Raw genomic sequence first — 21,554 nt, 5'->3', positions numbered from 1 at the left:
AGTCACGAGGGGATAGCCTTGTGTGGGCTCACCCCCATGAGGGTCTTAGTCGGGTGGGAAAGGCCGGGAGTGTGTGGCTCGGGGCTTGGACAAGCAGGTCTTTTGGGGGCTTGAGTAGGAGTGGGCCAGTTGGAGAAATCTGGTTTGTCCAGTGCGTGGGCACCAAAGGGCGGACATGCGTTCAGAGAGTCACCGGGCAGGCCCGGGTCTCTACCTACATGCCTGAGGTCACTGCTTTCAGGATGGTCCCAAAACAAAAGGGCATTCGAGACCCTTCTTCCTGGTGGCAGCCAGCCAGGAGACGCAGGTGCTTTTGGGCGGTGGCCCGTCACTGTCCTTGTAAAAGGGATGAGTTGGCGCGTGTCCTTGAATTTCCAGTTTGCTTCTCACAATAGTGCACATCGGCAGAGTCAACCCTCGGACCACATTCTATGGGGCCTTCGTGACTCCCAAGTGCACGATGGTGTCCCGAGGCCCCGCATCCGATTCACACTGCTGTGGCATCTAGGGCGGCAGCTCCTGCGGGTCAGCCGGGCCCGGTACCTGCAGGGGGTCCCACGGGCCCCCCAGCCCTTAAGCAGGTGTTCAGACTCAGGTGTCAGAGAAAGACAAAGGAAAACCTTTGCTGCCTATCAGACCAGTGAAAGTAGGAAGCTGTCGGACGCCCCGTGTTGAGAGGCATGGGGACAGGGGACCACTGAGCTATGCTGGGCTTAGTCACCAGTGTCACCCCCTCGGCAGCCCTGCTCCTGTGCTGCGTGACCCCAGGACCCTCCCTGGCGTCCACCAGGGTGGGGGATGGGTGTGGGGATGGGGAGAACCTCAGCTGGGAGAGCCACGCGGAAGGCAGGCGCTGCAGACAAGCGAAAAGAGCACCCACAGATTCCATGACTTAGAATACAGGGTCATGAGAAAGAAAAACCAAACACTGGAAACAATACATTTTACAAGAACTTGCGCAAAGGCCTTAGGAGAACTGTGAGAGGCTGGGGCTTTGCTCTGCAGGAGAGTGAATGCTAAGTAAGGAGGTAGGGGGTGAGGGGTCGGCACAGCTCTGCAAACAGCCAGCCCTCTCCCTCCAGTCTCCGGAACCAAGTGCCCGGGACCCCAGCCTGCACGCCCGCCTGCTGCCCCACAGCCACTGCTGTTCTGAGCGGGGGTTTATCCTTCTGATTAATGTGTTTATGGCTTTACAGTCTGTGCGGTTCTTCCGGATGCTGCTCACAGTTGCGTGCGTGCCTTTAAACAGGACAAAACCGGACATGGCCGGACCACCCACGTGGCCATGAGCTGGGGCCTCCGGGATGCAGGTGGGGCGGACACGCGGAGGTTCCAGATGCTGCGGCTTCAGACCAAGCCGGAGCTGACTGGTGGGCCGCTCCCAGACCCTGGTCTGCACATGTGATGAAATACACACGGACTTTGCCGACTGGCCCCTGTCTCAGCTCACAGCTCAGGGGTGCTCAACACACTCACGCTGCTGTGCAGCCCACCGTCCTCTCCAGAACTTTCCAGCTTCCCCACTGACACTCTGTCCCCATTAGACACTCACTCCCTGCCCTCCCCCGCCCAGCCCCCGGCACCCACCGTCCTACTTTCTGTCTGTGTGAATCTGGCTCCTCCAGGGACCTCCCGGGAGTGAACGGCACAGGGTCTGTCCTTGTGTGTCTGGCTCATCCACTCAGCACACTGTCCTCCAGGCCCGTCCAGGCTGTGGTGGGGCCCAGAATCCCCTTCCTCATTCACGGCTGAGTGGCTGTCCACTGCGTGAGCTACAATTCTGCAGCCAATTCTGTGCATGGGTCTCTTCTCTCATCAATAAAAATAAGTAAAAAATTAACCTTCCATCTTCCCAAGATAATAGTGGCCTTTGTTTCACTGTCTACAGGCTTGAGTCCTGGTTTAAATTCGTCACACGCGCCAGGTCGCTCTGTTGATCTCATTCTGTTTTGAATTCTTCTGGTTACTAAGCGCTGCACCTGCTGCTTGTTAACCGCAGGCAAGAGCTGTGCCCTCTGGTGGGACAGATGATGCCCAGAAGAGGCCTCTCCCGCCACCGAGGGACAAAAAGGCCAAGTTCAGGAAAAGCTCCATCAAAGGGGGGTGATGAACACTACCTGGGACCTTAATTTTTTTAAATCCTCACACAAGTGCATTTTTCACCGCTTCTAGACAGAGAGGGAGAGAGAGAAAGCACGAAACGTCAACTGGTTGCCTTCTGCACACACCCCAACCAGGGGTCAAAACTGCACCCTGGGCTTGTGCTCTGACTGGGAATGGAACTTGCAACCTTTTCGGTTATGGGACGACGCTCCGGTTTACCGGCTGCCCAACCAGGATGGGCCAAGACTCCAAGCAGACGGGGTCTGTGAGAGTAGCTCGGGCTGTCGGTGCATCCGCACACTCGGCCCTGCACATCTTTCGTCCCGCACTTGTCCAGGTGACCCGACTCCTCCTCCAAACACTTGTCCAGGTGACCCACACACCTGCCCAGCCCAGCTTCCCCACCACGGTGGCCTCTGACTTGTCCGACTCCGGGCCAAGCCCATCACCCCTCCCACACTCACCCAGGGGAGCAGGAGGAGCAGGTGGCTAAACCCACTGGCCATGCCCAGGTCGGCCACAAGTCACTGGCCCACGCCCAGCCCTCTCTCAGGCTCCAGCCTACCGCTCTGCCCCTCCTGCCCCCTCCCCTCTCAGCGGCTGGACTTGCTTCCTCGGACACCCCGGAAAGAGTGAGGCGGTCTGCAGAGGCTCTGTCCGCCTGCCTTGCCTGCGCCCAGATCCAGATCCACTGCTTGTCCCTCCGGTCGACCTTGACTGACGACACAGGCCACCCTTACGTGAGTGCCCTGTATCCCAGCCCTTGTCTACCAGGAGCCTTGCTGAGAACGCCCTTCTCCTCTCCTGCTGCCTGCACAAACCCGCAGTCATTTCTCCCCACAACACCAGCCCTGCTCCCTGCAGAGCAAACCCCCAAAGCTCAGAGACCTTCACACTGTCTCCACCTGGCGGCCTTTTCCCTCCAATGCAGTTGCCCTGGCAAGGCCAGCACTGAGGTCCACACAGGGCACACCCAAGGCCCTTGAGTCCCGGAAACCCCAGCTCCTCCCTGACCTTTACCTCCCCTCTCCTGGGCACCTGCCATAAATACGTGCCTGACCGGAGGCCCCGATCCAGGAAATATGAAGGACTCCAAGTCAACAGCAGTTTTATTTCCTACATCTGAACAGGGCACAAGGCCCTTGGGACCAATTGTGAACTTAGTGCTACTTAGTGCGGATCCCAGAACCTGAGGCAGGGGGTGCTGGCCCCATCCTTGTGGCTCCGGATCTGCGGGAGACACATCTACAGTGAGAACACATGCCCAGTCTCCCGTTGCCTCACCACTCCTAGCCACTTGCCAGACAACAGGCACCACTGACCTCAGGGCGGGCCTGGAGGGGCAGCCAGGCCCGAGGGGCGCAGGTGCACCCTGGGCGCCCGCAGCCGCCCTCCCAGGACTGGGGTAGGCAGTGACTCAAGCCCAGGCCCGCACCCCACCCCAGCTCTCTCCGCCCGCCCAGCGCCCACCCTTTGCCCGTGGGAGCAGCTGCCTGGCACAGCCGCAGTCAGGGAACAAAGGCCCTTTTTGTCTCTTAGGGGACAAAGGCAGGGGGTCCCGTCGGACAGCGCTCAGGCTACGGCCCAGACAGAGGGCTGAAATCTCCAGGTCGCTCTGGGACTCCGCACCTCCGCTCACTGCTCTTGGTACTGCGCTCAGCCTTTTGCAGAGGGCGGAAACCACTGGGCCCTCCCTTCGGTGTGTGTGTGTGGGGGGGGGCACCGCAAGGGGCGCACCTCTCCGGGGGGCCTCCCACCCCAGCTGCAGGCTCAGTGCGCGCACTGGACGCGCCGCCCCCGGGCTGCCTCGCTGCCCTGGACGCGTTATGCCCCATTTCACCAGTGATCGCGGGGTCCCCGGGACCCACGAACCAGTCGCCGGGGGCGGGGCCTCATTTGGAGGCGGGGCCTCTATCTGGGGGGCGGGGCTTCTTCTTGACGGGGCCTCGCCCACCACCCGCACCGCTCCTGATAGGCTAGCGGCCGGGGCGGGGCCGCGGGGCATTGTGGGTCACCGCGCTGCCGCTGCTGCTTCGCCATGTCTGGCTCCCCGGTGAAGCGGCAGAGGATGGAGAATGCTCTGGACCAGCTCAAGCAGTTCACCACCGTGGTGGCCGATACGGGCGACTTTCACGGTGAGCCGCGCGGGGCCCCGAGTGTGGTCGCCGGGATAGGCCGTGCGGCGGTGGGTCGTGGACGCAGATATGGTGCGCTCCGGGTCCCGCCTTCACGCTGACCGGCTTCGGGCTCCGCTGCTCTGCAGTCCCGCACCCGCGGTGGGGACTCGGGGAGCTCCGGGCCGGCGTCTGGGCGGACGGCCCGGGCGCGGGACAGGAGAATGGCGCTCGGGGCGTGGGCGCGCAGGCGGAGCCACGCTCCCGAGCCGAGGGCGCCTCCGCAGCCAGGCGGGACGGAGCTCTGGCCAGAGGGCGTCGGGTCGAGAAGGCACGGGATCCGGGAGGGTGGGAGGTGAACCCAGCGAGGATTGATTGCTGAACAGGACACGACTGGGTGCAGGGCTCACCCTTGTGCTTTGATCCCGCCCGGCGCACACGCCACATCACGCCTCGGGCGCAGGGCGACCCGCTGCGGCCGGGTGCGGGCCACCGGGCCGCGGAGCTCCGCAGGAGCTGGGCAGGAGCTCGGGGCGATGGGCATAGCAAGTGCTTTGCCAGTTTAGACTCCTGGTGTGATTCATCCTTCCCCCTCCAGCGTGGAGGACTCCGCGGCCCATCGGGAGCCCCCAGCCCGTCGCGCCGACTGGAACGCAGCTCCGTCCCGCCTGAGGAATTTAGATTTCCAGGGAGCTGGTGCCTTGTGGGCATGAGCGCCCAGGGCTCCCAGCGCGGAAGTGCCTCCTCTCTTTTCTGCTTTCTCATGGTGACTTGAGAAGTGGGTGTCACCCCTCTTTGGTAGTATTAAGAGCGTTTTGTTTTCTTAAGAGGGTTGCTTTTATCTAGCAGAGCTCACCAGTCTGAATAAGCATGTTTGGCGATCAGCCTGGGGCCAGCCTGTGGGCTTGCTGGCCTTGTACTTTAATCCTCTGACCAGCGGGGGCTTCCAGGGGGTCTGGAGCCCCAGGCCAGGGGCCTCAGTCTCCTTTTCGTCTGCCCTGGGTAATCTGGACCTTGAGGTGAAGACCCCAGTTGGACACTGGCGGACCTTTCCCTCCCTCTGAGTGTGTGCGGGCTCTGGCCCAGGGGGAGCTGGGTCTGTGCTGGTTCCTGCAGGTTGTTGGTTTCACCTTCTGGGAAAGGCTTTGCTGTTTTACTTTTCTCTCTTTAGAGATATCTAAACCTAGGCGTTGACATTATAAAAGTACATTTGTTGATGCTGTCTATCCATACATGTTAGCAGGTAGTTGGGGGCCTTTGGTTTTGTGGGCATTCGTGAAGGTTCTTTCTTTCGTAATGTGGGGATCAAAGGTCTCTTTGCAAATACAACCAAAGCCAGGGCTTCTTCACCCACAACAGGCCCCTCCCAGGAGGTTTTGCCTTCCCTGCACCTGAGACCTGTTGTTGAGTCCCAGCTCCATCCCCCAGTTTTAAGTCAGCTCTCTGAAGGCCTGATTCTACCCAAGGAAAGGCCCCCATCTTCGGAGCATCGGCCAGGGTTTACACACGCCTGTGTCGCAAGCACCGCCGCAGAGCACTGTGTTCCTAACCCGTTATTTTGAAAGAGATACGCAAGAAGTTGCGATATTAGTCCACAGAGGCCGGAGAATCATTGGCCCAGCCCCCGGCGGTGGCGACATCCTATGTGACCATGGCGTGATCAGGCCCAGGCGCTTGGCACCGGGTTGTTAATGGGCTGTGGGCCTGGCTCAGTGACCGCCAGTGTCAGCCTGCGCGGTGAGGGGGCTGCTCTGTGGCGGGCTTATGACACTCCAGATCCTTGTGGGCACAGTTAGGACACAGCTGCCCCTCCCAGGTCCTGCCAGCACCTAATCTCTTCTCCATCTCTGCAGTCCTGTCATTCAAAGGGCACTTTGAAAATACTCCTGTGGCCCTGGCCTGTGTGGCTCAGTGGGTTGAGTGCCAGCCTGCGAAAGGAGAGGTTGCCGGTTTGATCTCCAGGTGGGGCACACGCTGAGTTGCGGCCCCGGTCGGGTGTGTGTGACAGGCAGCTGATCACTGTTTCTGGTCACGTTGGTGTTGCTCCCTTCCCCCCCTTTTCAGAAATTTGTGAATAAAACCTTAAAAAAACAATCTAATCTGCCCAGTAAACTTGAAGCCACACGTCCTCTGGCCGCTGTGCACTCCCGTGTCCTACTTAGACGGCCGGCCAGCGAGGCCTCAGGCCAGCCCTGCGGGTTCCCGGGAACTCGGCCTGGTTTCCTAAGAACGGGCGTGTTATGGAGAGAGTGGCTTCAGGAGGAAAGCGGGCAGTCTTCCGTCACCAAGTCTGGTCACTGTCACTGGCGCTGCGTGGAAGCCCTGCTGGCCGCTCTCGGCTGCCTGCCCCTGCACCCGGCAGGAACCCTCCATCTCTGGCCCCTCGGTCAGCCTCCCAGGACAGGGAGGGACGTGTGTGTGCAGGGTGGCTGTACCCCGGCTCAGGAAACACTTTTCTTTCTTCTACATATTTTATTTTTAGAGAGGGGGGAAGGGAAGGAGAGAGTGGGAGAGAAACATCAGTGTGTGGTTGCTTCTCATGCGCCCCCTACTGGGGACCTGGCCTGCAACCCAGGCGTGTGCACTGACTGGGAATCGAACCGGCGACTCTGCTTCACAGGCCTGTGCTCAATCCACTGAGCTACACCAGCCAGGGCAACACTTTTATTTCTTGAGACTTTACTTATTTAGTTTTTAGAGAGAAGGGAGGGAGAAAGAGAGAAATGTGAATGTGAGAAACATCTCAGTTGCCTCACGCGCCCCCAGTCCATCCGGCAACCCAGGCGTGTGCCCTGATGGGGAATCGAAGCAACACCCCCACAGTTTGTGGGGTGACGCCCAACCCAGCGAACCCCAGCAGCCAGAGCTTCCCAGACACAGTGGACTCTGCCTCTGTGCTCAGGGTGTAGAGGGGCCCGGCAGACTCCAGGGCGGAAGCGAGCCTCCACTCACTTCCCTGCTTTCCAAACCCTCTCTCCAGCCATCGACGAGTACAAGCCCCAAGATGCCACCACCAACCCGTCCCTGATCCTGGCGGCCGCGCAGATGCCCGCCTACCAGGAGCTGGTGGAGGAGGCCATCGCCTTCGGCAAGAGGCTGGGCGGGTGAGTATGGGGAGTGCAGCTGGGCCACTGAGGGGCTCGACTCCCCCACTGACTGAATTTCAGTCCTCGGATGTCCTCCCTGCCAGAAAGTGGTCTTGTACGCTTGTGTTTATCAACTCCACGGGAGCGGGGCTCACACGAAGCAGACCTGCAGCTCGGAGCCAGGTGCACGGGCTCGCTCGGGCCGTGGCTCCTGTCCCCACAGGGCCCCAGCCCTGGTGGCCACTGACCTGCCTTGTCATTTGGCGTCTTTTTTACTGATGTTTTTTAACAGCTTTATTGGAGTAAAGTCCACCCTCTTTGTTGCAGTCCAATTTCTCGTGGTGAATTTCTGCTGGACGCAGCCACGGCCACAGTCCGGTCCTGGAGTGTCCCTGGTGCTTTGCCCTGCCCCCTTCCCCAGGCCACCGTGCCTGTGTCGGTCTCCATGAATGTGCCTTTCCAGGGGTCATTTTACATTTTCATCAGGGTGACAATGGTGTCCTTGGGGAACAGTGGCCCCCAGCCAGGACATGCAGGTGGCCTGGGGGTGTCAGGCCTGCTCTGCGCCCTGGGTGTGCCCTCCCTCCACCACACACCACCCCCTGGCGGCTTCGCTTTCCCTTCTCCCACATCGGGTCCTCGCCCCGTTACGGCAGAAGGCCTCGGCGCACCTGGCGTTAGCGATGAGGTGCACCTACACACTCACGTGCCCTCTGCCCTCGTCAGCTGCCCTGCGGCTCTTGCAGTGGCACACTGGCCTGAGACCCTTCTGTGTGCATGGGGCCAGCAAGGATGCCCAGGCAGCTCCAAAGGTTTTTTTTCCCACGTGCTCAGAGATGGGGGAGTTCTGCTGGGGAAGAAGGCGGTTCTAGAGGTGACGTGGTGACATCTGCAGCACAGCATGACTGCTTCATGCACACTGAGCCGCGCACCAGGGACGGTCAAGCTGGGGCTCTGTGCCACGCAGAGTTCCCGCGATCAAAAGGTGGCACCAGAGGACTCTCAACAGGAGTCTGTTCTGTAGGGGCCTTCGCACTTGACCTGACAGGCTGCTGCCCATGTTTTCCCTTTGAATTTTCAGGGCTCAAGAGGAGCAGATCCAAAATGCCATCGATAAACTTTACGTGCTCTTTGGGGCAGAGATACTGAAGAAGATTCCGGGCCGCGTGTCCACGGAGGTGGATGCGAGGTGAGGGCGTGGGGTGGGGCCCCCACCAGCACGGCTGCGCCTGCACCCCTCTGAGGAAGCTGACCCGAGCCCGGGCACCTGCTGCCGGCTGGCTCGTCCTGGCAGGCGTCTCGGGGTGCGGCTGCTCCTCACTGGGGACCCCTGGCTCTCACAGGCTCTCCTTCGACAAGGACGCCATGGTGGCCCGGGCCAGGCGTCTCATCGAGCTCTACAAGGACGCCGGGATCGGCAGGGACCGGGTTCTGATCAAGCTCTCATCCACCTGGGAGGGGATCCAGGCTGGAAAGTGAGTGTCTCCCGGTTCCAGGGGTCGGGGCCCCCGCCCAGATGGACTGGCCGTCAGAGCTGGTGTGTCTGAGGCCAGGTCCCAAGGTCCTGTTTGCTGACACTCAGAGGCAAGTGTCCCGTGAGACACCCACAGCTGTGCCACCGCCCTCGTCCTCATCAGGCAGGCTCCCAGTGCGGGGAAGCGGGAAGGGGAGGTGGGAGAACTAGGGTGTGCCCTCCGGTCTCCCCGGGGCAGCGTTGCGGGGGGCTGTTGTCAGGAGCCCTGTGTCTGCCCCACCCCCCTGGCAGCCAATCCAGCTCTCCCCCCGCCTGTTCCGGGCATTTGTACAGATGGACTCACGACACGTGGCCTCAGCTGGCATGAGAGTTCGGGGCACAGATCACCGTGGCAGGTCTAGGCTGCGTTCCTTCCCAGGCAGATGATCATTGCGTGTGCACACATTATGTGTGTTTGTTCTTCCCTGTGCACACATGTGGCTGCTCCTGTCTCTGGGGCTCACGGGCGACCCTGCTCTGAACGTCTGGGTGCAGCCACGGGCCCAAACCCAGGCCCAGGGGGCGTCCAGTCATTCGGTATTCGCCTTTTGGGGAAGCTGCGGTTGAGCAGTCTGCCCACTCCCCGTGTGCACGCCAGCTCTTAGCTGCTCCGAGGCGGCCACGTGGCAGAGACCCTTCGGAAACTGCCCGCCCTGGGAATTTGTGGCTGGAGGAGTCTGAGCAGAGGCTCAGCTGTCAGCCACGTGACAGTGCATGGCCATCGCCCTGTACTCAGGATGTAGCTCAGGATGTCACAGTAGACCAAGGGGTGGCCTGGGAAGGGTAAGAGGGGAGGGGGCTGTGGCTCCACATGGGACAGTAGGACAGCACTGTGGCGTCCGGCCCCAGGGAGCTGTGTACTGAACTGAGGGGCTGGGGGCTCTTGCCTCTTATTCCTGTCGGTGGTGGGTTTGATGGAGAAACTTCCGGCTGCCCAGAGCTCACTGCCAGAGAGAACTGGGGTGCACTGTGTGTGTGTGGGACGGGGAGCTCACGCCTGGCCTGCGCTTGTCCCCACAGGGAGCTGGAGCAGCAGCACGGCATCCACTGCAACATGACGTTGCTCTTCTCCTTCGCCCAGGCTGTGGCCTGCGCCGAGGCAGGGGTGACGCTCATCTCCCCCTTCGTGGGGCGCATCCTCGATTGGCACGTGGCCAACACAGACAAGAAAGTGTACGAGCCCCTGGAGGACCCTGGTGAGTAGCCCTCTGAGGGGTGGGGGCAGGGCCTGCAGGGCTGCAATAGCCACTCTGCCTGGGCCACCTCCTCCAGGGGTGATAAGTGTCACCAAGATCTACAACTACTACAAGAAGTTTGGCTACAAGACCATCGTCATGGGCGCCTCCTTCCGCAACACGGGCGAAATCAAGGCACTGGCAGGCTGCGACTTCCTCACCATCTCCCCCAAGCTCCTGGGGGAGCTGCTCAAGGACAGCAGCAAGCTGGCGCCCATGCTCTCGGTCAAAGCGGGTAGGTGCCTGGCCACTCCGGGCCACCTGCTCCTGGGTCCCCTGGGCCGGGTGGAGGGCTGGGAGGGCACAGGGCAGCCCCGAGCCCTGGCTGGGAGAGCAGGTGCGGGGGGACATGGAGGCCATGCTCCCTGCCCTCCCAGCCCAGGCCAGTGACCTGGAGAAGATCCACCTGGATGAGCGGGCCTTCCGCTGGCTGCACAACGAGGACCAAATGGCCGTGGAGAAGCTCTCCGACGGGATCCGGAAGTTTGCTGTGGACGCCGTGAAGCTGGAGCGGGTGCTGGCGGTGAGTGCTGGGCTGGGGTCAGACGGGGCTGCCACTTCCGGTGGGACCCTCAGCGTGCCACCTGGGAAGTCCTGGGGGCCGGCAGCTGCCCTGTGGGCCTGCCCGGGGCAGCCCGATGTGCTACCTGGGCCCTGTCACCTTCGGTTTCCCAGGAGCGGATGTTCAGCACAGAGAACGGGAAGTAACCGGAGGCTGGATCACAGATGACCTGACTTGAGTCTGGGTCTGATTTACACAAGCCTGGTGATGAATCTTGCAATTTTTTACTGATTGGAGCAGGGACAGATCATAGATTTCTGATTTTATGCAAAACTTTCACTCAATACATTAAACAGTCACGTTTTCTGCGGTGTACTTCATTTCCCCACCTCGTTCCCCTGCACTAGCTGCCTCACACTTCAGCTGGGACCTGGCCCCTTACACAACACAGGCAGCTAACCCCGCCCTTTTTTGCCTGCACTGCCTGACCACTGGGGCAGGCGCACCTGAGCTCTTCCTGGCCGCACAGGGTTCCACTGCCGTTCTACCAGGTTCCTGCTTAGGCCACTAGCGCCACCTGGTGGAAGCAGCCCAGCAGCACAGGGCAGCTTCGTGTTTGGACTTTGCACCCCTGTGCTATACCAGGAATGGCACAGGTGGTTTTCCATTCCCACCCCCAGGGGATAGGGCAGGTGATAGCTGATAGCACCAGATCTACAAGGGCACCCTGGGGTGGGGGGGACAGGCCTGCATATGCCCCGCTTCCTGGTTTGGGAGGTTGGGCAGAAGCAGGTGCCAGAGAATTACCTGTTGAGATGCCACTGCACCCTCCCTGCCCTGGGGCAGCTTTCTCTTCTGGAGCCTGTGGGCCCCTTTTCCCCACAGCAACACCAGGCACTGGCCAGTAGGGCAGCAGGGCCAGGCTCCACTGTGCGCTGTGCCACCTTGGGTACCCAGCCTGGCTCAGCCCTTCCAGGATGCCAGGGAGGCTGCTGACCCCACCGCTGCTGGGCACCTCCCAGCCCCATGGATCTGCACGCATGTCTGACAGGATGGTTCTGGCACCAGCTTTAGGAGACCCGCCCCCAACACACAGGAGACACCACACCCCATTCTCACCACGTGGCAATAATGCTGCCCCCCCCCCCCCAGACTCTGTTCACAGCACAATTTGGGTCTGTTCACTCCCAAGAATAATGTTGGGGATGCGCTTGCACTGTTTCTCTAGGGTAGATTTGGGGGTCTGTTCCCAACACCCCTAGGCATGTGGGGGAAATCTCTCCTCTGCCTCCTCAGCCTGCCCTGGAGCCCTGAGCTTGGAGAAGACGTGGCCCATCAGACTTCAGCAGGTGTCACTGACTCTGTGGGTCACAGATGACACCCCCTGAGGCGGTTTTCTAGGTGTTCATGCAAAGAGCCCTCTTGGCGTGGGGGCCCAGCAGGCCAACAGGTCAGGAGCCAGGTCTGCTGGCCTGGGGAGGCTGGGTGGCAGCCGGGCTCAGTGCTGCTGGATGAAGCAGACGCAGCAGGCGGGGGGGGGGGGCACAGCCCAGCCATGTCCCCTGCGGGGAGGAACCCGCGGGTGGGTGGTCAGGCTGTGCTGGGAGACAGCCAGCTGGCTGCTTCAGTAAAGGCCTGTCCAGGACCCGAGAGTGGCCCCTCTCCAGGCCCAGCCGCGACCTGTGATGTCCAGCCTGAGCCCTTGGGGCACGCAGAGCGCTGTCCCCGGAGCCTGTGGGGCCCTGGAAAGTGGGCAGCATCTCTTCGACGTCCGGAGTGCGGTGCCCAGGCCCAACTTGGGGCCACTGCCACGCTCCGAAACCCCACACAAGGCAAGCACTCAAATCAGGGCAGGTCTGGGGGCCAGGAGCTGTGACCACAAGATTCATTGCCCTTCACCTTTGACCCAAGTCAAAAGTGCTAAGCCAGTTCCAGCCAGCTGGCCCCTCCCCACACAGCCAACAGCACACAAAGGGCTGGGGGTAGCAGCCAGCCAGGGCAGGGCCCCCACCACCGGGAACAGCTGCTGGTGTCCCACCCGTCCCTGCCCCACCTGGGTGGGGGGGGGGGCGCAGAGAGAGACACACCCGGTGCCAGCCCAGGGAGAGCAGAGGGACCGTGGCTCCACCTTAGGACAGCCGGCTGACTCGCTAGGCCCTGGCCCTCCGGGGCTTCGACCACATGAGTCCAGGCCCCAGCTGGCCTCCAGACTGATGCCCCACAGGGCTGAGCCCTGGAGGCCCCCACGGGCCTGACTGGAGTACAGGGTCACTTGGGCAAGTGTGGAGGCAGGGTCCCTGCGGGCCAGAGGCATCTAGCTGCCTCTGGGGACACCTGAACCGCCTGGAGATGGTGGCGTCCACTGGCAGGTAGGTGGCTCAGTGGGCACCTGCACGTCACTTCCTGCGGGAGAAAGGCCGGGTCAGGGCTCAGGCACCAGCACCATAGTCACAGCCAGGAACCCACCCACTCCCACCAGCGCCCACGGCCCCTCACCGGCTGCCACAGAGAAACAGCAGGTTCTGCACGGCAGGGACAGTGGACTGCGTGTTCTGGCCTGTGACGAGGTGGCGGTCCAGCACGACGTGCACTGCGTCGGGCTCACTGGCTGCAGGAGACCCGAGGACACAGGCCTCAGGCACGGCCCCGTGCAGACACGGCCCCAGACCCCCACTGCCCTGTTGGGGCTGCGAGCTCCCTGAGGCTCTCTGGTTGGCAGGGAGGCCAGCCTGCCGGGGTTTCAGAGCGGCAGCCACCGAGGTCTGCGGAGCACTCGGCTCCAGGAGGGTGGCCCGACTGGTGTGTCCCCTGCTGTCCCCTGCCCACACCCACCCAGCTCACCACTGAAGCTCGCGCCTGCGTCCTTCACAAAGTCCTCCACGACCAGGGGCAGGTGGGCGAAGCCTGGGGCCCTGACGAGCTCGTACACGGAGGGCTGCAGGGAGAGGGGTGCCACCTCATGACACGCAGGCCCAACCAGGGCAAGGGGCAGTGGCGGGGGGACAGTGCCTGCCCCATGGGGCTTCCAGGGTGACAAGCCTGCACGGTGGGGGGGGCTCGAGGCTGTCACCCCGGCTCACAGCATCGAGGCCCATGGGAGACCTGAATGAGCCAAACCCCTCGGTGAGTGGAAGGGCTGTGGGCGGGACCCAGGGCCATGTGGCGTGTGGGGCGGGGGTCATGGCCGCAGGAGTTCTGAGGGGCTTCTCCGCTGTGCAGTCCTCACGGGGGCCTGGACCACGGACCAGGCTGCCCCGTGCGGCACCCAGCAGCCAGGGTCCAGTCCTCACCACACAGACCCCCTCCCTGGGTCTGCCCCTGCCTGCTGCGGCTCCCAGCCCGTGACTGCAGAATCGGTCCTGGCTGCCCATCCAACCAATACCCAAACGGAGGCCTGGGTCCCGGTCAGGTACAAACGCCAAGCAAGACTGGACCCCAAGCTTCCCCACCTCCACAGGCAGCTCAGCCAGCCCAGGCTGCGGGGGGCCCCGGAGGCCATCTCTGTGCTCAGCCACAGCTGAACGGGCCTCCCGGGACATCAGCAGGGAGGGGAGGGAGGGGACAGGCGGACACTGCCACCCTGGTGCCACCTGGACAATTGTCACCCTTGCCAGCGGTGACCGTGGGCCCCCACAGGGTCCCTGACGTGCCGGTACTGTCAGGCCCGACTGCCGCCTGTGCCCCGCCGTGAGTCACTCACCCCTGTCACGCTGTAGCCTTGGAACACCCAGGACCTGTCCTCGTTGGTGGCACAGCACAGGGCGGCGACACCGTGGCCAATGGCGCAGATGGGCTCTGAAAGCAGCAGACGGGTGGGGGCTGAGGTCCTGGGCGCCAGCCTGGCCCCGGCCCCTCCCCCACCCCCACCCGCTGCCTCCGGAAGGCTCGGCCCCCAGGACAGCCTCTGCGGCCCAGGCCCAACTCCGCCTGACAGCAAATGCCCGGAGGCACAGACGGTCACTGCTGTCAGCAGCAACCTACCCGGAAACTTCCCTTCTCCTGGCTGCAGCGGCAGTCCCTTCCTCGGGGCCCTGAGGGGCAGTGCCCCCCCCAAGCCCGTCCTGGCTCCGAGCCCCCCACCCAGAAGGCTGCCTGGCACGAGTCCGCTCCCACGGCCGAGGTGCCTGGGAACAGCCGCTGCCTGTCCTGGCGCTGCTGGGACAGAGGCCATTTCTCCCCAACAAAGAACACTGTGTGGAGCCTGGGTTTTTGTCTGCTGGTCCCCAGTGAGCGCCCCGCCCCGCCCAGCAGACACGCTCATCACAGCCGGGGGCTGGCCGGGCATCAGGCCAGGGCCCCACAGAGCGGTCTTTCTCCCAGCCCCCACTGGCTGTGGCCCCGGGCCTGGATACCTCAGAAGAACCGAGGGGGCCAAGCAGAGGGCCCACAGGGGTGCCAACCAAAGGACAGGGCGGGTGCCCCAACCTCACCTGTGGGACAGCTGAGCAAACTTGTCCCCTCTCAGGTCGGATGGCCGAAGCTCTTTACACCCGCAGTGACCGACATTTCCCCTGCAGGACCCCGAGCCCTGCACCCCAGGACTGCTGCCGCCCAACCCCCAAGGCAGGCATCTCCTGCAGCCCGGTCCTGTGGGCACAGCACCCTCCCACCCACTCCCAGGCCCGGGGGCCACCTACTGCTCTCGGAGCGGAAGTGCTGCAGGATGCGGGCCAGCGACCCGCTACTGGCCAGGTCGGCCAGGGCCCCAGGACAGCTGGGAATCAGGAGGGCGTGGTACCGGGCACCTGGGGGCGAACACAGGCCAGTCAGTCCTCTGCTCCTGCCACCAGATGCCACCCTTTGTCACTTTCCCTACCCCAGCTGAAGCCCCCAAAACCCATGCACCATCCTGCCCTCTGCACCTCCAAGTGCCTACCACTTATCCCCCCAGATGGAGCAGAGTGGGGGGCCCCGAGGGAGGGCGGCCATGGCTGCCACGGTGCTCGGCAGCAAGCCCCAGGGAGCTCCAGGAGCAGAGGGAGGGAGCTCCGGTGGCCACAAACCCACCCGAAACCCCACACACCCGGCCCTCCGTGGTTCTGGGCCCTCACCGTCGATGGACTCGAGCTTGGCGGGACTGGCGTAGGCCTTGAGGCGAAAGTCCCGTACCCAACGCGCACTGTTCTCGTTCACATCCACAAAGTCCATGGTCTTCCCCTGCCAGAGCCCCGAGGCCAAAGGTCAGCCAGGATACCCCCTGCTAGCTCTCAGGGATGCTTAGGAACTCTGATGGGGGCTGGGGACCCACGGCAGCCCCTCAGGGACAAAGGTGCCCAACAGCCCAGCCCCCTCACTAGGGCTCAACACACCCTGAGCTCCACCCGTCTCAAACCCACCTGCCCCCTGACAGTCCTCAGTCTCCTGCCTACAGAGCAGGAAGGAGCAACTGCCCCACCCACCCCAGGGGTGACACTGGAAACGTGCAAAATGACAAACGTGACATCACCGCCACCCTCAGAGGGCTGCACACCCTCCCGGCAGAGCCTGTGCCTCCCCCGCTCTCCAGTGCAGACACCGACCCACGGCCCCAAGTTTGACAATGCCAGTGGGGTCCTGGCCCCTCAGAGCAAGCCAGTCCCCTGGGGTCATGGCAGCTGTGGCCTTACCACTTGTCCCAGGAGCAACAGCCTGCTCCTGGCCTCGCCCCAGAAAGGGAGGTGGAGGATTGCAGCTGGACTCACCCCAGGGGTGGCCACCTGTAGGTTGAAGGCAGCGCTGGCTAGTGTGAAGCAGTGATGGAAGGACTGGGCCGACACTCCTGCAAGAGGCACCCCGGGGGGGTGAGCACTGGGCTGACAGCCCCTCCTGCCCGAGGGGCTGCCCGGACCCCCCAGGGTGTCTTCTGGCCCCTCCCAACCCACCCTGGGGTCCTGCCAGCCCTCATCCCCCCAGGGGCTTTCTCCCCAGCCTGCCCCTGGAGACCGTTCTGGAAGGCAGACCCAGTGTGTGGTTCCCTCACACTCAGCTCAGCTGCTGGCTAACCAGCAGAGACTGAGTTCCGCATCAGGCCAGGGAAGGTGACAGTCCAGTCCCACTCCCACCGTGCTTGGCTTGGAGGACGGCAGGGAGCACAGCTCCAGACCTCGGAGGTCGTGGCTCCTGTCACAGGAAGCGGGGTGTGCACACCCCCCCAGGGGCCAGGACACTGTCTCAGCCCCTTCCTCACAAGGGCTCCCTGCCCTCTCCCACCACACCCAGTTGGGAAGGGCAGCTGCTAAGGGCTGTGTTCCCACCAGGGATGGCCACTTGTAAAGAGGCTTGATCCACACCCTTCCTCCTTTATGTTTACCCTGGGACCCAGTCCCTAAACCTTGTTTCTTTTTATCTGCACTTATGAATCAACATGTGTTTGTTCCCTGTAAGAAGTTCACATACAGAGCAAAACAGCCTTTCTAAATCACCCTTGACCTCTTGGGATGCTGCCTTCCCAGCTCCTCCAAACCTTGCTCCTGCACCCCAACCTCCCACCTACTTCATCCCAGGACCCCTGAAGGGACTCTGCAGGGCCCACTGGTCTTGCCCACAGAGCCGAGTGGTCTTTCCAGAGTCGTGGCCCTCCCCCACGTCTTCCACGCCCCCTGCTCCTGGCACAGCCAGGCCAGTGCGACCTGCCCCTAACCACCCCCTCTAACCAGCTGCCTTTGGAGGTAACCATCAACCTGTCTTCCCAGGACTGAACCCCACTCTCAATGGCTCCACCCGCCCCTGAATGCCCCATAGGGGTGAGGGTGGGGGTGTGGGTAGACTCCGGCTGGCCCCTTCTGCCCTGTTCTGGGCACACACCCCTCAGGGCCCCTAGGGGGACCCCTGGGCTCAGCACACTGTGACCCCAGGACCTAGGGTCCTGTTTCCCTACCCCGCTTAAGCAAGTACAGAAGTCGAGCAGACCAGGCTCCAGACGCCCCAGGTCCCAGCCCTGGTCCCCCACCTGCCCCCATATGACCTACGGCTCATCGCTTCCCTCCGGGACCGGGTAAGCACCTGGAAGTGCTCAGAACAGCACCAGGTGCCCTCTGCTCACAACCTCCCTGCACCCACAGGCCCCGAAACAAGAGCTGACGCTGGTAAGACCTGACCCCATGAGCCTCACGTCCGCCTCTGCCGGCCCCTTTGCCACTGGGCAGGGCCGAGGCTCCCTGGCCCACAAGACGGCCCCCCTCCAATCCCTCGTCCTCTTCGGTGTGTGTCAGCGCCAAGGCTATCTGACCCCACGCCTTTCGGAGACCCCACGTCCTGGGGACACCCATTGCCCCTCACCGCGCCCCGGCCTCCCCTGTCCCTTAGGGAGCGACCCCCGGCCCCGGGGTGTTTGCCCCACTCTCCGCGCCGCAGCCCCGGGGTCCGCCGTGGCCCCTCCACGCAAGTCTCACCTTCCGCGGCGCCGCTGGCCACGAGGAGGCAGGCAGGCCTGCTGGGGAGACGCTCGGACGCCATAGGCTCTACTGCAGTCGGGGTAATCCGCGCGCGCGCACAGAGGTGTATGTGTGCGCGCGCGCGCGCACGCCTGGCAGTGGAAACGCCGGTCACGTGCCGCGGAGGCCGGGGGCGGGGCCTGGAGCACGGCAGGGCGCAGGCGCAGTCCTGCCGCCCCGCTCTGCAGGGTTCCCGGCGCCCCCAGCGGAAGTACCCGGGCACCTGTGAGCTGGGATGCGGGGCCGCAGGAGGGCCATGTGGGCCGTCCCCCGCCCGCCCCTGGTTACATTTGGCAACAATTCCTGCCTCTTTCCTCGTCCGTTCTCAGGCAACGAGCGCTTCTTGCGGGCGCCGGGGGAGGGGAGACTTGGGGGTGAACTCCGGGAGGTGAACCCGGAGGGAGGACGCCTGTGCCGTGGACGAGGATCCTTCCCTGTGGACTCAGCAATTGAACCCGCGAGCCCCGGGAGCCGCCCCGGGAGGCTGGGACGGCGCCGACCCCGGGGGGCTCCTGTCCTGGGGTGGGGGCTGCGCCGTGGGTTCAGTCCCTTCCGGGGGTGAGAGGAGAGGCCATGCGGGCAGCACGTCTGAGGAGGCAAAGACTTGGGGGGGAGCCCGCTGAGACTTGGGGCTCCAGGCCGGGGGGTCGTGCGGGTGTCCCCGGAGGTGGGGCCAGGCGGCTGAGGGAAGACAGCCTATCCAGGCTCACGGGGATCCCGCGGAGCCCCTGGAAGAGGGGGTGCCCCTTCCTGAGACAGGGGTTGCCGAGTTAGGTCAGGAAGGTCGACCGGGCTGTGGGGCCGCGTCGGAAGCTGTTTCATCACAGGCTGTCGCAGGGGCGGCCGGCGCTCCTGAAGCCTGGTCTGGAGGGAGGGGAGGCCCCCCGCTGCTGTCAGTGTGGAGGGGCGGCAGTCGGGCTCCCCGAGGTCTGGCCGGCCTCTGCTGACAGGAAACCCCTGTCCTGGGTGGGCGCTACCTAAGCGGACGAATCTAGGCTGTGGCACCTCCCATGGGTGCCCCCTGCCTCCCCAGCTCTGGCTCTGCCCGCCGCCCAGTTCAGCCCCACGCTTCCTGGGGCCCTGACTGCCCCCCCCCCCCACAGAAACACCTTGCCGTCACCTACTGCGGGACCCTCCCACCACCGGGTGAAGCAGCAACTGGGGACTCCGGGCACTGGCAGGGCACCGGCACAGGGGACAGGTGGGAACCTGGTGCCTATGTTGGGTGGGTGGAGACCAGCAGGCCTGCCGTCAGACCACAGACTGGGCCAATAGAGAGCTTTCTGGGTCTAGTGAGGGACCCACTCCCCATGCCCACGGTGCAAGCCCATGGGTGTGTGACCCAGGAGCTGGAGGGGGACTCCAGGGTGCCCCTGCTGGCCCAGCCCCACCCACACCAACCTGGGGTGTCCCTAGAGCTGGCCGGCTGAGCCGCAGGTGCGATCCTCCTGCTGGGGCCTCTAGGAGCCTGCCTCCTTTCTCGTGGGGACTCATTAAGTCCTTTCTCTGTCTCCAAGGAAGGGGATGGAGGAGGAAGCCAGGCCAGCAGTACCTGTGGCGAGGCCAGCGTGTGCAGGTGTACCCCGTGCACCTGGGGTCTCGCCCCAGTCCAGGTCCCCAGCGTGGGCGTCATCCTCGGTCTGCGTCTCCCGCGTGTACATGGCCTCCCCCCAGGTCGGTGCGTGTGAAGGTGCCACCAGCTCCTGTGACAGTGCAGCCCTTCATGGCAGTCAGTGCTGCTGGACCTCCAGTGTCAGTCACTGCTTTCCTGGAGATGCCACCCTTTCCTGAGCACACCTGGCCAGACGCCAGACCGAGGTGCCCAAGGGCACCATGGCAAGTCTGGGATGCAGGGAGCCCCTATCTGCCCAGCCCTGGGACCAGGTGTGAGACTGGGGAGGGGGTTGGGTGGGGGCAGCAGGAGACCCGGGGGTCGGAGGCCTGGCCTGGCAGCCAGGGAGCGGGTCTGGCGCAGTGAGTGACCCGCTACCTCTGCCTCAGGAGCAGAGAGCTTCTGGAGCACCACCAGCCCACGCCCATATCTGGGGAAGGGTGGGGTCCCCCAGGCATGACAAGTGCACTCCAGTGTGGGGTCCCCAGAGGAGTTGCACACTGTTGGGGATAGGAGGGGTGCTAGAAAGGAAAACAAAGCGGCCCCCACACATGCCCCCTCTTCACCCCTGTACAGGGTGCCTGTGCCCTTCAGAGCCCACCTGTGACATGACAGCAACATGGGGACAGGGACCTAAGGCACCAGTGCTCAGAATGGGAAGGCCAAGAGCAGAGGTCTCCGGGAGCCCACATGGAGCCCCCGGTGGGGGTGAGCAGGGCTGCGCTTGGCAGGGTTCTTATTAGCCTGTTCTCATTTACTGCGTGCAGTTTTTACACCCTGAATCTTTTTGTGTCTGGTGTTTTCTTTATAACATTAAAGTTCTGTTGTAAAAATAATTTAAAAGCGCATTGGGGGCCCCTGAGAGTTCTTCATATCGGACAGCCCCCCCCCCCAATTCCTGACGTTGAGGGAGTCGGCGACAGGCTGAGCATCAGGGCCCAGGGCCTCGGCTCGTTGATTCGACCGTGGCCGTGAGGAGATGCCAGGACCTGAGTGTGTAGGACAAAGCCACAGGCGTCAACATAGCGTGGCCTTGGGATCGTCCCCCTCCCGAGGCTGGACCAGCGGACCTGCCTATGGAAGGGGAATAACTGATCTCTGCACACAAAACCTGGCGTCCGGATGGACTGCAGGCCCAAACGTGGGCCGGTGACGAGAGTACTAGATAGAAACATCCAGCCAGGCCTCCGGGAGCTCACATGGTCCAAGGAACACAGTGGCTCGGGACAGACTCGGAGCTTCCGCAGTGAGGGCAGAAGGCAGGCGAGCCGGGGAGAGGTGGCGTCTCTGGTGCTGCAGCCGCTCTGTGCACACGGCCTGTGGAGTCCTGCCCAAGAGTTAGAGCAGCCACTCCTTCTGAGGAAAAGGGACAGATGGCACCAGCAGGAAGAGACACAGAAGGCAAACCCCAAGTGTCCCAGACCCCTGGGAAGTGGAGCTCGGTCGGTGCAAAGGAGAAAACCAGGAGGACGGCCGTCCCCACGCCCTTCGTCCCTGGGGCGAGGGCAGTGGCACCCTCGTGGCTGCCCCCCAGGATCCAGCCGGGCAGCCAAGTCAGGCACAGTGCAGGGCCCTCGGCCCCACGTCCAGGTGTGCACCCAAGACACATGCCCCTGTGTCTCGCCCACCGCAGTGCAAGGCACGGCTGCACAGCGGTGGGAGCAGCCGTGTCCACGGACGGAGGACGGCACACGAAGTGTGGTTCCCACACGCAAGGAAGCAGCATTCGGCCTTAAAGAGGTAGGCACTCCTGAGACCTCCCACGTGGAGAAGACCTGGGGTGGTTATGCCGTGTGAAGGCAGGCTTCCACCTGCGAGGCCCCTGGAGGACTCAGGTGCACAGACACAAAGGGCCGTGGGGGGGGCATTTGGAGGCACAGTTTGTTTGGCAAAACGAAGAGCGCTCTGGAAATGGCGGCAGTGGCGGCTGCACAACCGTGTGAAGGCGTCCAATGCCCTGTGCATTTAAAAGGCTAA

At 63.2% G+C, this 21,554-nt stretch overlaps 2 protein-coding genes across 5 annotated transcripts; one reads left to right on the top strand and one right to left on the bottom strand.

The window, feature by feature from the left end:
• Positions 1-4,094: 4,094 nt before the first annotated feature.
• Positions 4,095-10,919, top strand: TALDO1 (transaldolase 1). The gene is made up of 8 exons (XM_037163077.2): positions 4,095-4,238; positions 7,198-7,321; positions 8,385-8,492; positions 8,647-8,778; positions 9,837-10,012; positions 10,089-10,286; positions 10,429-10,574; positions 10,727-10,919. Exons 1-8 carry the CDS (start codon positions 4,142-4,144, stop codon positions 10,757-10,759), a joined length of 1,014 nt encoding a protein of 337 aa, XP_037018972.2. The 5' UTR covers positions 4,095-4,141; the 3' UTR covers positions 10,760-10,919.
• A 1,881-nt stretch (positions 10,920-12,800) lies between these two features.
• GATD1 (glutamine amidotransferase class 1 domain containing 1) lies at positions 12,801-18,040 on the bottom strand. Of its 4 annotated transcripts, none has more exons than XM_037163078.2 (8): positions 17,924-18,040; positions 16,160-16,311; positions 15,605-15,710; positions 15,191-15,298; positions 14,254-14,348; positions 13,395-13,488; positions 13,050-13,161; positions 12,801-12,956 (listed from the first exon to the last, which is right to left on the bottom strand). In XM_037163078.2, exons 1-8 carry the CDS (start codon positions 17,985-17,987, stop codon positions 12,950-12,952), a joined length of 738 nt encoding a protein of 245 aa, XP_037018973.1. In that variant the 5' UTR covers positions 17,988-18,040; the 3' UTR covers positions 12,801-12,949. The 4 variants fall into 4 exon arrangements, with proteins under 4 accessions (XP_037018973.1, XP_037018975.1, XP_037018974.1 ...); XM_037163080.2 differs by having other exon boundaries at positions 16,235-16,311; positions 17,924-18,039; XM_037163079.2 differs by lacking the exon at positions 12,801-12,956 and having other exon boundaries at positions 13,046-13,161.
• Between the last annotated feature and the right edge of the window lie 3,514 nt (positions 18,041-21,554).

This window comes from Artibeus jamaicensis, unplaced genomic scaffold, assembly GCF_021234435.1.
Source record: "Artibeus jamaicensis isolate MK-2021 breed Jamaican fruit bat unplaced genomic scaffold, CSHL_Jam_final scaffold_537, whole genome shotgun sequence".
NCBI classification, from domain to species: domain Eukaryota; kingdom Metazoa; phylum Chordata; class Mammalia; order Chiroptera; family Phyllostomidae; genus Artibeus; species Artibeus jamaicensis.
Note: the sequence above shows the minus strand (reverse complement) of the source record. Positions and strands in the feature narration are given on the sequence as shown.

Excerpts from the sequence above, each read along its gene's own strand:
- TALDO1 (XM_037163077.2), top strand. The coding sequence starts at position 4,142 with ATGTCTGGCTCCCCGGTGAAGCGGCAGAGGATGGAGAATGCTCTGGAC. Across the intron at positions 10,287-10,428 it reads CATGCTCTCGGTCAAAGCGG|CCCAGGCCAGTGACCTGGAG; the intron begins GTAGGTGCCTGG and ends CTGCCCTCCCAG. Across the intron at positions 10,575-10,726 it reads AGCTGGAGCGGGTGCTGGCG|GAGCGGATGTTCAGCACAGA; the intron begins GTGAGTGCTGGG and ends TCGGTTTCCCAG.
- GATD1 (XM_037163078.2), bottom strand. The coding sequence starts at position 17,987 with ATGGCGTCCGAGCGTCTCCCCAGCAGGCCTGCCTGCCTCCTCGTGGCC. Across the intron at positions 14,349-15,190 it reads GCACTTCCGCTCCGAGAGCA|AGCCCATCTGCGCCATTGGC; the intron begins GTAGGTGGCCCC and ends TGCTGCTTTCAG. Across the intron at positions 13,489-14,253 it reads AAGGCTACAGCGTGACAGGG|CCCTCCGTGTACGAGCTCGT; the intron begins GTGAGTGACTCA and ends CTCTCCCTGCAG.